At 38.5% G+C, this 17276-nt stretch overlaps 2 protein-coding genes across 3 annotated transcripts in view; one reads left to right on the top strand and one right to left on the bottom strand.

Moving 5' to 3' along the window:
* rasa1a (RAS p21 protein activator (GTPase activating protein) 1a) overlaps nucleotides 1–11303 on the top strand; it is a 32215-nt gene extending 20912 nt beyond the window's left edge. Inside the window, exons 7-25 of the mRNA XM_017452103.3 lie at nucleotides 516–568; nucleotides 939–1089; nucleotides 2019–2097; nucleotides 2182–2308; nucleotides 2499–2655; nucleotides 2774–2861; nucleotides 2941–3021; nucleotides 3991–4148; nucleotides 4270–4346; nucleotides 4648–4820; nucleotides 4991–5150; nucleotides 5313–5455; nucleotides 7877–7992; nucleotides 8088–8174; nucleotides 8273–8340; nucleotides 9166–9254; nucleotides 9346–9423; nucleotides 10103–10237; nucleotides 10609–11303. Of these exons, the coding sequence (XP_017307592.1) occupies nucleotides 516–568; nucleotides 939–1089; nucleotides 2019–2097; nucleotides 2182–2308; nucleotides 2499–2655; nucleotides 2774–2861; nucleotides 2941–3021; nucleotides 3991–4148; nucleotides 4270–4346; nucleotides 4648–4820; nucleotides 4991–5150; nucleotides 5313–5455; nucleotides 7877–7992; nucleotides 8088–8174; nucleotides 8273–8340; nucleotides 9166–9254; nucleotides 9346–9423; nucleotides 10103–10237; nucleotides 10609–10692 (2104 nt within the window). The 3' untranslated portion in view covers nucleotides 10693–11303. The remainder of the gene's footprint in view (nucleotides 1–515; nucleotides 569–938; nucleotides 1090–2018; nucleotides 2098–2181; nucleotides 2309–2498; nucleotides 2656–2773; nucleotides 2862–2940; nucleotides 3022–3990; nucleotides 4149–4269; nucleotides 4347–4647; nucleotides 4821–4990; nucleotides 5151–5312; nucleotides 5456–7876; nucleotides 7993–8087; nucleotides 8175–8272; nucleotides 8341–9165; nucleotides 9255–9345; nucleotides 9424–10102; nucleotides 10238–10608) is intronic.
* A 329-nt stretch (nucleotides 11304–11632) lies between these two features.
* ccnh (cyclin H) overlaps nucleotides 11633–17276 on the bottom strand; it is an 11923-nt gene continuing 6279 nt past the window's right edge. For both annotated transcript variants that reach the window (XM_017451176.3, NM_001200387.1), the window contains 8 exon segments: nucleotides 17036–17158; nucleotides 16693–16766; nucleotides 15330–15540; nucleotides 14339–14502; nucleotides 13796–13866; nucleotides 13584–13692; nucleotides 11965–12028; nucleotides 11633–11872 (listed from right to left, as the gene is read on the bottom strand). In XM_017451176.3, the coding sequence (XP_017306665.1) occupies nucleotides 11840–11872; nucleotides 11965–12028; nucleotides 13584–13692; nucleotides 13796–13866; nucleotides 14339–14502; nucleotides 15330–15540; nucleotides 16693–16766; nucleotides 17036–17140 (831 nt within the window). In that variant the 5' untranslated portion in view covers nucleotides 17141–17158 and the 3' untranslated portion in view covers nucleotides 11633–11839.

Here is a 17276-nt window from a genome sequence, read left to right as displayed (position 1 = left end):
GAAGAGGCCACTTTGTTTTAATTAATTACCTTCTCTGCCTTACTCTTAGCTCAGGCTTTTACAAAGCTGATGTGAAGTGTGCTGAAGAGAAAACATTTAAGACTTTTAACCAGCATCAGGTTTTCTACACTGAGGGGAAATGGTAGAAAATAATGCTAATTAGTTTTTGAAAAATCTCAATCAAATAAGAAATTGTTTTTTCTGGTTTGGATTAGATTTTGATTAGGTGACAGAGTGAGATTTAGGTTAAAGAGACATTCAGAAGAAGTATATTGAATGCTTTGTTAAATATGCATGTTTACATGAGACATGCAGCCACAGGCCATAAATCTGACCAGACAAAGTAAACTGATTCGAACAGACTGGCAGGAGCCAATGATCATTTCCTTTAGTTCAAATGTGTCACGAACTGAGTAATCTACCTTGATGCAGTACTGACTCACATGCACTAATGCTGCTTTTGCCATGGTTACATGGTTTATTCATTCCTGTTCATGCTCTCTCTGTCTTTGTAGCTGGTACCATGGGAAAATAAGCAAACAAGAGGCATACAATCTGTTGATGACAGGTATATAATTTGATATTGATGCACACATGCAGTCGATTTCCTGTACAGTTGTATAGAAGTATAAACTTTCATCAATATTTCTTACATGCTGCAGAATACTCTGGTCAATTTGGATGAAGTTGAAAAATGAAGCTTTAAATATAAAGCATTATATTCATAGCTGTATGCTCAGAAATGGCATCATCTTAATAAAAATGATCTCCTGCAGAAAGTGGGGGGAAATTGTGAACTTTACCGTAACCTTATTCCATTGCAGCATGACGTTAGCTTTTGTCTTTTCTTTACTACAGTGGTGTTTGCCTCTTAACTGTTTATATAGCATTATGAGGACTGCGTATATGGAAAATTGTGCTTTCATCTCCCCCACTAGTAGGCCAGGTGTGCAGCTTTCTGGTGCGGCCGTCGGACAGCACACCAGGAGACTACTCGCTTTTCTTCCGCACTAATGAGAACATCCAAAGGTTCAAGATCTGCCCCACCCCCAACAACCAGTACATGATGGGTGGCAGGTATTACAACAGGTATGTCTGGAGTCAGTGGCTTTAAAGTGCAGTGGCAATGCCTGAGGTCAGACAGTTACCCCTGTATTCTCTGACATTACTGGGAACCCCTGCTCATTCATATTTAATGCCTTGCCTAACAGGCAGCACACCAGAGCTCTGCAGGAGATAGGGATAAATGCAGTCTTTAACTGTTTGTCACCCATCTTTTAATGGGCTGCTGATCTAGGAACAGATTTGACTTTTTTTGTCTATTTGTGTAAGTTTATTTATTTCGATCAGAAACTGGTTGAAGGTTTCATGCGGTAAATTTCTCTACTGAGAATTGTGACGTAGAGAAAACCAGTAACTTGTAAGTACTGAAAAGTAATAATGTGCAATAACAACGGCCAATTATAGAACTAATAATGAAATACATTACACACTGTCACTCTTTAATACCAGAGTGGAGCAACCGAATAAGAGGGTCTGGTTCTATTGTTTTAATATAATCCATTCAAATGTAGTAATAGTTCTAGCTATCTGCAAAATAGTACATTCAACACTGTATTTGCTACAGCTGCTGACAAAAGAGGCACGTAAATGAACAGATTTGGCAGTAGCAGAAGAAATGTTCTGCAGAATATATTACCTGTTCTGGTCAAGCTAGAAGAAGGGGAGAAATAAAGTAAAGCATTACAGTTATAGCTATGTACTGTGCATGCTCATGGTCATTATAACTATAAAATATGTTGTATGAATGTTGCAAATTTCCTTTTGTTGAACTTTGAGACGTGAATGTCAAATCTCCATGATGAATAGCAAGAATCGTACTTCAGTGCAGTGTGTTCTATCCAAGTGAAAGTAACCTTCAGTACTCCTTTATGTTCATGTAGTAGACCTATTTACTGTAATCAGTAATATACCATGCAGATGGTCTTTAATAATGTTTTCAAATTGCTTTTTTGCAGTGTTGATGATATCATTGAGCATTACAGAAAAGAGCAGATTGTAGAAGGCTATAACTTGAAAGATCCGGTTTCAAATCAGGTAAGAGAAATTTCAATAGCAATAATATAACTACATATTATTTTGAATCTTTATTTTAATATCACTTTTTGTTCTTTTTTTAAGCAACAAGAGCAAGTACTCTGTAACGCTGTCGATGAGAATCGAGAAATTTACAAAACTATTCGGCGAAAAACAAAAGATGCTTTCTACAAAAACATTGTCAAGAAAGGATACCTCCTGATTAACAAAGGTACTGAATGACACGTTAATTATCTTAGCGATGGAAATGTAGAAATTGTATGCAACATATTCGATATATTAAAGTAGCTCAGTGCAAGGCTGTAGAAAAGATATGCAAGGCTGTTATACCGATCTTACATGCCTGCATTGGTAGATGTGTGTGTTACATCATTGATATCAATACATGATTGTTTACTTAGGCAAAGGAAAGCGCTGGAAGAATCTGTACTTCATCCTGGAGGGCAATGACGCTCAACTTATCTACTTTGAGAGCGAGAAACGAGCCACCAAACCCAAAGGGCTGATTGACCTCAGTGTGTCCTCAGTGTACTGTGTGCATGACAGTCTGTTTGGCAGGTAACCAGCGTGTGTTGTCTCATAGCACAATTTACAAAAAGCTGGATGAACTATGGAGAGCAGTCGTTTAAATCATCGGGCCAGGCAGAACATGACAGTATCATTTGTTCTTTTGCAGGCCAAACTGTTTCCAGATAGTGATTCAGCACTTTAGTGAAGAGCAGTGCATTTTCTACTTTGCAGGAGACACACCTGAGCAGGCCCAGGTATGTGTGAACACCACAGCTGTTCAGTTTGTCCCTGACATTAGCGTTGACTCTAAAGCACTCTTTTGAAAACTCGCAGGACTGGATGAAATGCCTACAAACCTTCTGCAGTAACTTAAGGAAGCCTACACAGGCCACTTCCAACAAGCGTCTACGTCAGGTAACACACTGCTACCTGGGCCCTGATACACCAAGCTGACTGTTAGGTGCTGGCAAATGGCAAGTAGTGCCATCATCACTATCACTAATAATTGCTCTTCATAATAACCTCTCTCCTATAGAGCAATTATTAGAAATTATAGGCTTACTCTTTTAAGAATTCACAGCACATCACTGTAAATAAGTACCTAGTCCACAGGATGATGGGTAACTTTCCTGTTTAAATATTAAAATTGGTCTTAACAAGTCAGAATAAAGTATTCAGAGTGTCCCAAAAGTCTCCATACGTAGGGGACTGTTTGCCAGCACCATGTCGGTTGTGCCTTCGTCAGTGGATGTTTGTGAACATCCACTGTTCAACACATCCAGTCTTTTTGAATTTGTTAATACGTTTGTCACCATACTTGTGTGTGATGTGCTCACCATTTTTCCTGTTAAAGTCCATCGCAAACTTGCGACAGCTTCCCGATCCAGCCATGAGAATGATTTCATTACTTCCTTTGTCAAAGGCATTATTAAAGGCTATCTGGAATACACTGATGCAAAATATAGCATGAACATTAGGTAGAAACAACAAATTTTCCATGCAGAAATATGCAAATTTTTATTTCCTTCTGCACACTGCCAGTGTAGAAGGTAACTTTAACATATCAATTTTACATCAGACCACTGTGGTTGAACCTGTGGGGATCAGCCTAGCCAATCAGTACAGGAGAAGAGAAACTATAGCTAACAAACCTAGGAGCACAAAATATCTTATTTTTCAATATATGCTGTAGTTACCTGTATTTTGCATAAAATTGCCAGACAGACCGGGTAGGCTGTCAGTCAGCCAGCAATGGTGCTCACAGCTCATTTGACAGCAGTTTGTTTTGTCATGGCCCTTATACCTCAGAGCTGTTCACTAATGATGATATTAACTTCACCGATATAACTATTAAATACATTTATTTGAATCCTTCTATCTCAGGTGAGCAGCTTAGTGCTTTATGTGGAAGAGGCCCACAAACTTCCCATCAAACATTTCACAAACCCATACTGCAACATCTACTTGAACAGCGTGCATGTAGCCAGGACTCACCCAAGAGACGGTCAGAACCCAGTCTTCACAGAGGAGTTCATCTTTGAGTGAGTAGACATGTATTTTCTATTTAATATTTAATATTGAATGCTTTAACCTACAGCCTTAACTGATAGGTCACTGAATGATGCATTCATTAAGAAGTAATTCCTTTTTGCTTTCTATCAGTGACCTGTCCAGTGAAATCAACCGGTTTGAAATCAGCCTAAGCAACAAAACTAAGAAGAGCAAAGAAAGTGATATTTGTAAGTATACTTTATTATCTTTATTATTATTATTATTATTATTATTATTATTATTATTATTATTATTATTTAAAACTATCTGTATTCAGTAGAAAATTAAAATAAATGACACATGTTGAGTAAAAACAGTTCAGTTGCCTGGATAATACACCAAACAGTGTATAAAGCAGTATAGCTGCATTTGGTACCGTTTTAGACATGCTTCTCTTTCTTTGTACTCTGGCACCCTCTGCTGTCCACATGAATGGAACTGAAGAATTTGATTTGATTTAAAACATCATGCATGTGCATGTTTGCGCAGTGTTCATGCGTTGCCTTTTGAGCCGGTTGCAGAGGGGCCAGATGATTGACGAGTGGTTCCCGTTGAGCTCTCACGTGCCTCTGAAGGGAATTGAGCCGGGCTCCTTGCGTGTACGAGCACGCTATTCCATGGAGAAAATCATGCCAGAGGAAGAGTATAACGAATTCAAAGAAGTAAGAATCTCAGACATGAGTTTTAAAGAATTTGTTTGCCATACATGTAATTAGATTGCACTGATTCTGCACAACACATGCTTCAGATTTGCATGCATTTGATCTTTTTGTTCACGGTCTCGTTTTTTATTGTGGTTTTCACTTAACCCCCCTGTTGGTATTCTTCTCAGGTGATTCTACAAAGAGATTTCCATGTGATCTATGCGCTGGCTCATGTATGTGGGCAGGACCGCACTCTACTGGCCAGCATCCTGCTCAGGATCTTCAGACACGAGAAAGCCGAGGCTCCACTACTCAGGACTCTAAATGACAGAGAGATTAACATGGAAGGTAAAGTTTTTCTGACCATTTTCTTTACTATATATGCAAACATTTAACCATTAACACCTTAACTTTATCTGAGCAAACAAGTCAGCCTTAAAAGTCAGTGTTTCAGTGTTTGTAACGAATGAAGTGAGAACCTTGACTTTTGTATGTGATATTTTTCTCCAGATGAAGCCACCACTCTGTTCCGTGCCACCACGCTGGCCAGCACACTGATGGAGCAGTACATGAAGGCTACAGCCACGCCCTTCGTCCATCATGCCCTCAAAGACACCATTCTTAAGATTATGGAGAGCAAGCAGTCCTGCGAGGTTTGTCACATGTTTTAGTATAGCCCTTTTAGTGTTTCGTTTCTGGTGTAAGTAGTAGTACTTTAACTGTGAAAGGTGTGTGTAACTTCTTCTATGGTTGTCAGAATTAATTTCACAAAGACTATTCAAACTTTTATAACATATGTGAAGTTGAAGCAATCCAAGATTTCATATTATATTTTAGCCATGCTAATGCAATACTGTTGAAACACATTTCCAAAGCAAATGCCCCTGGAATTATAAGGAAAGGATTCTGATTAAATGGATGTCATTTGTGGCATGCTTTCATTTTTTAATTTTTTTCATTTGATTAATTATGCGTGAATTTTCTAATTAAATGTAAAACATGAATAAAGTATACTAAAAAGGATAAGGCTCTGGGTTACTGATCAGCAGGTCGGGTGTTCAAGCCCCAGCATCACCAAGTTGCCATTGTTGGGCCCTTGAGCAAGGCCCTTAACCTTATCTACTCCAGAGGCCCTGTATCATAGAATTTCACCATGCTGTAAAGTACACCACATGGAAATTGTTGGCTGTTTGGACATATTTAAACAAGCAAACATTTTATCCTCTTTGAAACAGTTAATAAATGTGATACACTCTATGAAATGACACAAAATTGACATTTTGTTGTAATTTTCACAATTTAAATGAACAAAAAAACAGATCAATCACATGGGGGAGAAAGTAAGTACACACCTTCAAATCCATAAACTTGGAATCAAGTGTTCAAGATTTCAGTTTGAAACGGGCAGTAAGCTGACGTCAGAGACTGGTGGACAAGAGTGTACTTAGTTTTTCCACAGAAGAATGTTACATCTGTTGATATTTCTCTTGAATAAATGATTGAGTGAGCTCATTTTGATTGTGGTTTTGTTCAAGAGTATCAACTTTTAATAATAGGCACTGTTTCAATGATCCAATGTTTGTCCAAATATGTCAAAAAAAGACAATAGTTTCCATGGGCTGTCCCATGTCTTTTTTCACATGACTGTATATGTGACAAATAATGTGGCTTCTTCTTCTAAGTAGGGATGTCACGAGAACCGATACTTCGGTACCAAGTTGGTACCAACATTCTTAAAACGTGACAGTACTTGTTCTGCAGTACCATTGGTACCGTTTCTAATTAATGTACCGAGGTTGCAATTCTTCCGGAAATGAAGGGGGCAGCAAATACCCGCAAGTGTTTTAGTCGGTCCAGAAGTGGTGAAGGAGAAGAAGAATGCCTACAAGCACACGGGAAAAACTTCAGAAGATTAGCTTAGCTTAACAAGTTTAGCGGATGCCGGTGTGCAAACGATGCTATCGTTCATTTCAAACAAAGCGAGGAAACACCTGGAATTTGGCAAAGCACCTGAAAGACGGTCCTACTATTATGTTTGTTTGAGGCAGCTGGCATTGTAGTCGTGAAACCAGCTAACGTTATGCTCTATGTAATGTTAGCGATAGCCTGTTATTTGTTAACAACGCTAACACATTGCAGTGTTATAAACTACCTCCGAATGGGCCACCGTGCATCGCCATTCAGCCCGTGTCCTGTCAGCTAAATGTAGCCTAATGTCACTAATAATTATTCAAACGTTCATGCTTTTAATAAATCTTTTTGGCCTGCCACCATATCAGTGAATTTAAACTTATGCTTGCATTCAGAGTATAAAGGGTGTGTGTGTGCGTGTGCGCGCATGTGCATTTAGGAGTGCACCTTAGCACTTTTTATTAGTCATTGTCAGACAGTGTTTGATAGCTAAAATATCCCCCTCTCTCTCTTTGCCAGTATCAGCCAGAGGAGGATGTCCTCCAGGAGTTTTTAATTTTATTTAAAAAAAAAAAAAAAAAGTATTTTTCTTTTCTTTTTTTAAACCACACTGTGGTATCGACTTTGGTATTGAGTATCGTGCACTTTTGGTGGTATCGGTACTGACTACTAGATTTTTGGTATCGTGACATCCCTACTTCTAAGTAGCTGAAACTCATCAGGCCTTATTTGAGTTAGTATTTTTGTAGGTGATTTTGGGTATATAGTTCACTATTTGGCTTGTAGATTTCCATTGTATGCTCTGTAGTGAGCATTTTAAGCTATTTGTCATTCAGTCTTACTGTGTGTTTAGAACAGGCATTAATAAATTAAGGACCGATATTTAAAAATTATTATTCTGTTTGCTTTAAACTGAGACACCGCCAGTGCATTTTAATAATAAATCATTTAAATAATTAAAAATATAAATGCAATTTTTAGGATACTTAAGGTATTTCTTTTCTCCTTTTTGTGCAATTTGACAACCCTTGTGATGAACACGAGTGACTACCTTTTTTTATTTATTTTTATAAATATAGATCTGCAATCACTAAATAAGTTTATTGATCCGCTAGTCAGAATGTTACTCCTATTTTGACTGTTTCTTGCTTTCTGCATTAAAGCTGAACCCATCTAAACTTGAGAAGAATGAGGATGTAAATCTGAACCTGACCAACCTGCTCACCATCCTCTCTGAGCTAGTTGAGAAGATCTTCATGGCTGCTGAGATCTTGCCTCCGTAAGCAGACTAACACTCGAAGCTTATGTGCTGATCTGATTTATATGTTGTTTAAATCTTTGGCACTTATTGACTCATTCCTTTTATATTGTCAGAACTTTGAGGTTTATATACGGGTGCTTGCAGAAGTCTGTGCAGCAGAAATGGCCCACTAACACTACAATGCGGACCAGAGTTGTGAGGTAGTCCACCACGACCTGTTTTTCTGTATGTGCAGCATGTCTCAGGTGTATAGGTCTGTGTTTCAGCTGACGAAGTGCTTGTTTGTGTCTGTGTGCAGTGGTTTTGTCTTCCTGCGATTGATCTGCCCTGCCATTCTCAACCCCAGGATGTTCAACATCATCTCGGGTGAGTACACAGCTTACATAAAAGCTACCGCTTAAAGACACAGGATGTCAGGTTCTTGAATTTGCCCACAGTGGTAAAAATAAAATAAAATGCTACTGCAACCTATCTGTGAAAATCTTTTTTCTTTAATGTGGGTTGTGCTGCGATCTTCCACCACTGAGCAGGTTACTTTCACAACTCCGAGGGCCAAGTCAGTACGCATTCAGAATGAATTTACGGCTGCATTCCAAACGACATACTAAGTAGTATATCAATTAATATGTTACTTTCTCGTCTTATAAACACCCCGTGTTAGTCACTTAGCTGCTACTGTGAGTGCTGTTGGTAAAAAAAAAAAAAAAGTCACTGTATAATAAACAAATTCTACATTGAGGTTAAATCAGATGATCATTCACTAGATTCCCACCAAATTTGAGAACAAATAACTGCATTAACTGTTCAACAGATTATTTCACTCTCTGACTCGTATTTGGTTTCCTCTCTCTCTCTCTCTCTCGCTCTCTCTAGTGACTGCTGGTTCAAAATAGCCACACTTATTTTGTGTCTAAAGTTGGTTGTAATGTCTTTAGACTTATGAGCTAGTGCCTGTGTGCAATTATTCGGAAAATTCTGACCCAACACTCCTGAACCGTGATTATTACTATTGGAGTTGTCATGGTGACTCACATCATCTCAGGAACATCATATTACAGAGTACATTTTGTACCCTGACAGTTTTAAGGATGTTAGAACATGAAGGCCAAGTGGCTACTCCGTTTATTTGGAGACATTAATTAGATGAAGAGTAATAAGGACAGTTAACATAGTTAATGACTTTCTTCACAGATCCTCCTTCTCCGACTGCAGTCAGAACACTCACTCTTGTGGCCAAGTCAGTCCAGAATCTGGCCAACCTGGTGGAGTTTGGGGCCAAGGTTTGTTTTGCTATACATATGTGCATTGTTTCATGTTTACTGACATTGGAATTAAAGGGCTGGTTATGTGGTTGTCCTGTTTATGCTCTAGGAGCCCTACATGGAAGGAGTGAATCCATTCATCAAGAATAATAAACAACGCATGATCATGTTTCTGGATGAGTTGGGGGTGAGTTGCGTCAAATTTTGAACACAAAACTTGTTCTCCATACCGAACAAAACTACACCATACACTAAAGGAAATTTATTAATGAATCTCCACTGTATGTATAATACACGCCAATATAACACTTAAAACGTGGTCAAGTTGGCACAAAGTGCTACAAGAAAGGAAAATAGGACAAGGTCTATTAGTGTGAAGGTGAAACATTGTATAAAATCAGATTGAGAAATGTCTGTAGGAACTCCATTTGCATTTTCCTGTTTCTTCCTTCATTTACAGCTTAATGTTTTCCTTAAGCTAAAAAAAAAGTGCAGCTTTCACCTTGTTCAAAGCTGGTGGGCTTAATAAGCCCAAAGATACACTTGATGTTTACTAACAAGTAATATATCAGCACTCCTCCTTGTGTGAAGTTTCTAAAGTGAAGGGCCATTTTTTTTTCCAGAATCAAGTGAAAAATTAGGACTCTACATTACAAATTATTATGCATCTTGATTACTTTGGAATTTAACATTTTTTATTTCACCTGCTTAAGTGAAGATGGGAATAATTAAATGCTGCATAGCAAATGTTTTTTTTTTTTTTTTTTTTTTTTTTTACTGCAAACTGTATTTTCAATTAACCCTACTAACTAAGCCTTAGTAATTAAAATTCTGAAGCTGTAGTGTTTTCTTCCTGGTTTCTCCAGAATGTCCCTGACTTGCCTGATGCTTCAGAGCACTTTAGGACTGATCTGTCTCGAGACCTTGCTGCCCTGCACGAGATCTGTTCTGCTCACTCAGATGAACTCCGCACGTTGAGCAACGAGAGAGGAGCACAGCAGGTGTGTGTAGCTAAAAACACTCATTCATAATGAGCAAACATAACTGATAGAGCAGCTCCACTCACTGTGTATGATGTTAGGTGCATACATATTATCAACAGAGTCAGGGTATAACCTAGATGTCCTGGTGAAATTCTCCCCTAATAATTCCCATCTCTGAATTGGCTATATCACTTTCTCCTCTCCACCAATAGCTGGTGCGTGATGGGTGTTCTGGTGCACTATGGCTACTGTCTATAGTATGCCGACTATAGTCACCTGATGATGGATGCTACACACTAGTGGTGGTTGAGGAGATCGCCTCCATACTATGTAAATCGCTATAAATGTAACTTTAAAAATATACATGTGTTCTCCAACTCTGTCTGCAGCATGTGCTGAAAAAGCTGCTGGCCATCACAGAGCTCCTCCAGCAGAAACAGGTGCAATACGCCATGTCCAACAGCAACAGGTAGTTCCATTTCCTGCTCTCTGTCTGTCACTCCATCTGTCTCCGTCTCCATGGAGTAACCAGTGGGATCCCAGCATGCTTCATCTTCATCACCATGGCAACCTCTATCCCTGACTATTTAGCCACTTCCCCTTCCCTTTCTTTTCCGCCATGCCAAGATAACTATGCAACTACAGCAGTGAAACAAAAAGCCTGGGGCCTGAGTCCCACACTGACAACTTTTAAGCTATTCCCACAGCAACTTCAAGTTTGACTGTGCCCCATAATATGGGTACTTTTTTTGGTTTGTTTTTGCTTCTTCTTCAACCTAAATGGGTCCCAGTAGTGACCCATAAAGCTCAGTGTACCATTGAACAGCCATTGCCAAAGCGTTTTTGTCTGCTTGATAAGAAACTCAACTGACAAGAGGCTGCAGCGACATCTATAACTGGATTATGAGCTATAATGCTTTTTATACTGTAATTTGTTACTGATTTACAAGGTCATGAATATGCAAAATTGTGCTCAAACTAGTGTGTTTTTTTTCTTCTCCATTTACTTATGATTGTGGTGTAGAGAGGATTTTTAAAGAGAGTATGATTATTTTATATCAGAACAATAAATTCTCTTGCTGGAGTCTTGAGTATATAATTTGCCTTATCTCCCCTGCTTCTATTTGTTATATTTTTCATTTGGTCCACTCTTCCCTGAGATTAATCCTAAGCCTGACTTGTCCTCAAAGCAAGGAGAAATGAGATGTTTACAGTAGTTAAAATTTACAATAGTACAGACTGTATAAGGAATGCATGCACTTATTAAAACTTTATAAAGTACTGACTGATTCAGACTGGAGTGTGAAGTGATTAAATAGAGTGCAAAGGAACCTTCATTCCTGATGAATGTCTTTCTCTGCTTTTTTTTTTTTTTTTTTTTTTTTGTATAATCTACAACCATAAACAATGGAGTACAAAAGTGTTATTTTATTGTCAGTAAATAAGGCCGCACAACTAGAGCAGACAAATATTGCCTAGGTATTTACAAAATAGCATAAAGCAGTGGTCTGTGGCCAAAGCAGAAAGCACTGACTTCACCTTCCCTCCTTGACGAAGGTGCGAAGTGAATCTGTACGTTTAAGGAATGTGTATTCACAAATACAAGACGTACTAATAATGCTACAAAAGATCCAGGTCTTCATCTGTCCACTCCTACAAAGTGATAAAGCTTTATTAGATTCTCTATGATGGAAAAAATGAACAGTTGTTCAAAAGGGGCTGACAGAAGTAAAGGAGTCGCTTACCTCTTCAGTAACAAGAGGCTTTTTCACCACGTGGTCATCATCTTCATAGCCATGCTTCCTTTTCCTGGAAAACATGGCCAGAATACGTCCTTCAGGAAAAACTCATCAAAATGCCCTAGTGATGTAGTTTAGCTTTACATCATGTCTACATCTCTGCGCATGCAAGTACATTCCTTCCTCAGTATCCTCCATGTGTAGGTTTAGACTCATGTCCATGAATCACGTAGATTTATTTAGCTGACAACCATCTCTTCAGGACAAGGTACGTAGTAAAAGATTTGAAACTTGATCTGTATTCATGTATATTCACAGTGTAAGGAACAGAGAACTGATGCAGGAAATAATTCTAATGGAGAAGCTTAACAAAAACAATCACTTCATCCCTTATATTTTCATTAATCTTCAGTCCTATGTTGCCTTGACATTTCTTTATTTTACAGACCTGAATGTACCATCATGGCTGCTACAATTCAGGTGCTCTGAAGAACATCCACTTCACACAAGTTTATAATGAAGACATTTCCATTATTGAAGAGGCAGGGTACAGTCTACTTTTTCCTTTTTTAAACCTCAACCAGGCCAAAATGCTTTAGGGACTCTATTCAGGAGCTTTGAGGAACTACGTTATTTTCCAGCCTCCAGTGGTGATTTTTTTTTTTTTTCTTCAGCAAGCTCTTGTGAAATACGCTGAGCTCTGGAAATTCAGCCAGGGAACAAGCACCTGAACTACAAGCCTTAAGAAACCTGCACTTAAAAGCCACTGTGTAAACCTCTTCCTACATGTTGTCCTGATAGAGAGCGCTGATCCTATCGTACCTCCTCCTGAGCGGCTTTCCTCGATGAAATGCAGCTGCACCTCCAGCTTTTTATCTCCGAACCAGGCATCTGTGTGATGGACGAGCGGTTTGCTGAGACGGATGAAACTTCCGAAAAGGACAGATAGCGAGGTTGTTGTTCCGCTGTGCATGTGTTTACATTTGATAAACTGCCCCTACATTTCTACACCTAATCTGGATCGCATCACGTTCTGTCGCTGTCGTCCCAAAGGAATGCAATACTGACTGGGTGTGATACGACGACACCGACCCCCAGTGTTAACCAGTTCATGGACCCTATTTAATCAAAAGTAGAGCATTTTATTTATGCAAGAAATGACATTAATTTACGTTTTGTAACACCTCTGTATGCTTCCTGACATCTTGTTTGTAAATATTGTGATGATGAAAGGTTTAGAAACAGCTTTGCCAATGAGTCAAATCATTTGTGATTTGTCTAGTATGATTTGTACTCTTGAGAAAATTAACTTCTGCCACGTACATAAGCTAGCCACGTACTTACCTCCACAAACTTGATTTCATTATATACCAAAATGTTCTTTGATTAAGCATACTGTAGTTTAGCTGTGATGGGACCTTAGAAACAGCATGACACTGATTTATTACGTCTCCCTTGAATTTCTGAAAACTCTTTTTTTTTTTTTTTTAATTTTTCTACCTGATGAACAAAGCTACTTTGGTATCTAGGATACAAGAGACAAAAGTGACTGACCAGGCTGAATAAAACTGTTTGTATTATGTTGCAGGCTTCATGTTTTCGACATTGTTGTGTGCTGTACTCACAAACTTGTGTTGCTGTTGAACTCGGCGTGGATCCTTTCCAGTTTCTGTTTGCAAATGTTCACTTCGTTGGATTTGGGAAGCTCATATTCTTTGAGGAGAGTAGTGATTCCTAAAATAGCACAAGACCATCCCAGACAGTCATAACCTTTTATATTAGATATGTTTACAAGTTGGCCTGAAAACAATTTCAAGAAAGCCATGAGAATCCTTACGCCTCATCGAATCGTACATCTTGGAAAGTGTCTCCTTTTCATCTTTTAACCCCATGCATTCAGTAAGATACCTAAGTGAGCAGCAGAGTGTTTCTTTCAGATGAGGGACAAACATGAACTCCATCACACCGATTAATGTTCTGCATGCACACCGATTACAATAAAAGCAGTTTGGCTGACACGACCGGTTCCAACTGAACATAAACTCCTGAAGCTGAAGGTCATTCTATTAAAAATGTAGTTCCCCCCCCAATGATATTCTACTCCCATCTTATGTTCATGGGTATGAACCCATAGAGGGTCTTGTATTTTGCACTGTGATTCTGGATGTCCACTAGATTATTATCAGAAATTCATGGTATATGCAAAATACAGTACGAGTTTAAAATAAACAGGTTTGCCTTTAACAATTCTCATTGGGCAACATTATCATTATGGTTATTTTTACCTCTAGCATGCACTCCTTTATCATTTTAAAGCGTGATTCCCCTACTCTAAAAGCACGCGCTGTCAAAAATACAGGCCGTGTTTGTTAGAACCCACGTCTCCATGTTGAGGCCTGCTCGTGCTGCACTGTTAAGGACGGCGGTGAGGGCAATCTGGGACGGAGAGAACAAAAGGCCTGCGTCCGTCATTGCTGCTCTGTTCAGGAAGTCTTCTGCACTTTTTCTCAACATCTCTGGATTCTCCAACAGTGGATACCTTGTCTGGTGGAGGAGGAAAAAAGAACAACATTCACGATGGGCATCACAATAATTAAATCTGACAAAGGACAAAAAACCAAGATACTTGTCATATAATAATGGGGTTAATCATTTTAAAAACACTTTTGATACCTGTGACATTATTATATTGCCATGATATCAAACCTGACTTCAATGTCGCTGTAAATATTATCAGGGCTCCAAACTAACCGCTTTTTCCCCCCAGAACAGTCCTAAAAATCCACAGCTATGCAAAATATTATTCATTCTGTTTGTTACTGATGCATTTATTCCTCAATTTAATGTCTTGTGCTGTCAAAACACCATTTGCTTTTGGATTATGTTGCCTAAACTTTATATTTAAAAAAAAAAAAAAAAGGTCTGGACAGTTGTCTTTGCACGTTGTAACATTACAATTTCCCTTCACTGCAAATGAGAGGCCCAAACAGGGCTTCCAGCATCACCATGCCCTTGTGCACAAAGCGAGCTCCATGAAAACATGGTTTGCCAAAGTTGGAGTGGAAGAATTATGAAATCAAGAGACTTGACCTCAACACCCACTGAACCCTTTTGGGAATCATTTGGAATTGTGACTCCGTGCCAGGCCTCCTCACCTGACATCAGTGCCTGACCTGGCTAATGCTCTTTTGGCTGAATGAACACAATTCCCCACATCCAAAATCTAGTGGAAAGCCTTCCCAGAAGAGTGGAGGTGATTATAACAGCAAAGGGGGACTAAATCTGTAAATGCCTGAACCCTAGCAGCAAGTGTTGAACCAGACCCCCTGACATCACCACTCCACTGTAAAATATTCTAACCCACGTCTTACCTTCAGGTCTATGAGAAAGCCTTCGAGTGGCCGATACGGGTTGTGTATCACCAGGTGAAAGTTCAGCTGCTGGATGAGGAGCAGCTCGTACTCCAGGATCTGCTCCAGAGCCCTCTCCTGTGCTGCTGGATTTTCCTGAAGATTCCCCACAAACTGAGTGCTGGAGACGTTAAATTCGTCCACCTTACAGGACAGGTACGCACACGTCAACCTAGAGGAGCCAGGAGATAATCAGAGTGACTCAAAATGCACAGATTTGATACTATAAACTGCAGTCTGTTATAAAACTTTGCAATGCTCAAAACTCTTAGAAATGCCGAGCGAGATAAAACAAGAAACGAACTCTAGTGTCTGTTGCTTTGACATTGCAAACTACAGTCAACTCCAGAATTACTGGCACCCTTTACTCATGACTGTATAAAATAAAACATTATACAAAATAATTAAGCTTTTCTAAATAAGTAAAGATATGGCTTATTTATTATCTAACAAAAATATTATCTCAAACATTTATATACTGCAATGGGAATGTAGTAAAAAATACTTTCACCTCAAAATACTACTTACAGTCAATGGAAAAAATATTCTCAGTCCTAATTTCTTTCCTGTATTGTTGTCTTTGAACATTTATAGGGTATAATTTCTTTTAGGCTATGCATCTCATCACCCACTATAAAATGTAGTACACTGTTGATGTGTCGGAGGATTGAGATTGGATTCTCCTAAGTAACAACATTTTTTACCCCAAAACCTGGTTGCCTCTGTGAGGAGGTTGACACTTGGCTGCAAATGGATCTTTCAACCTAAACCCCAAATAGATTCAAGTCACAATAGAAATGGTTTGAAGTCTGAGGATAAAAACATTCTGCATGAGGAAGTGGTCCAACATCCTCTACAAGTCTCTTCATTGTTGTTAGGCAGGAAGTCGTTCAGATCGGTTAATTTCTTCACCAAATAATAAATGCAGGGGTGCCAATAGTTTTAAATACCAGGTTTTTGGACATGTACATGTTTAAGCTCAATATACATCATCCACTGCCCAACAATTCTGTACTAGTGTCTTTTAAGCAGGAGTTTTGGCCAGAATAGTATTATTGTGTTTGTAAATTTATTGTGCTTGTAACATTCGTTAGCATGTCACATACTAAACTGTCACTATTCCAGCTTGTTTTTGTATTCGGGTTTTTCGTTATTGGATGAAATACAGTAATATGTTAATTAATGACTTAATACCTCCTGGAATATTTGCTCAGTTCTGAAATTTAAATTTATGCACATGCATGTCTAAACAGATTATATGGCCATCAGATAGATCTGTATAATGTGTATGGCTTGGTGTACATTGATTTGTTTTAATACTTACATTATTGTCCTTGGGTGGTACTCCATTAATGAGTTGTTTAAATAAAATCTTCGGAAATACATACAAGCCGTGCCCTAAAATGGAAAAATCCCATTTTTAAAATTCATGAATTTCATTGGCAAGTCCTAAACAAATAATCAAACACTGACCCTAATCATGTGTCCTCATTCCCATGACTAAAATACTAATATTATTAGTAAATCTGTACATATGTGAGTAAATCTATGTGGTGGTTGAGCAATGAGCCTGACAGAAGATAATACAGGAGAAACTGTCTAAATCAGCAGGACTCTTACAGAAACTGTATGATGGTGACAGAGTGTGATGCAGCTTTAATAATTACCACTACAGATTTGGGCATTGCAGGTTTGAACACTGTGCAGAAGTCAAGCAATCTCTTCTCATAGTGTCTAAAGAGCACTTTCTCTTCATGGGGATCAAGAAACATGGACTCGCTTATTCCAGGCTGTTAGAAGCAAAGAAAAGAGGCAAACTGTAAAAACAATACACTCTAATAAAGTGACACTAATTAATATATATATATATATATATATATATATATATATATATATATATATATATAT

The sequence above is a fragment of the Ictalurus punctatus genome, chromosome 22, assembly GCF_001660625.3.
Source record: "Ictalurus punctatus breed USDA103 chromosome 22, Coco_2.0, whole genome shotgun sequence".
Classification (NCBI taxonomy): domain Eukaryota; kingdom Metazoa; phylum Chordata; class Actinopteri; order Siluriformes; family Ictaluridae; genus Ictalurus; species Ictalurus punctatus.
The sequence above is the reverse complement of the archived record's forward strand: the minus strand, read 5'-3'. Positions and strand labels throughout refer to the sequence as shown.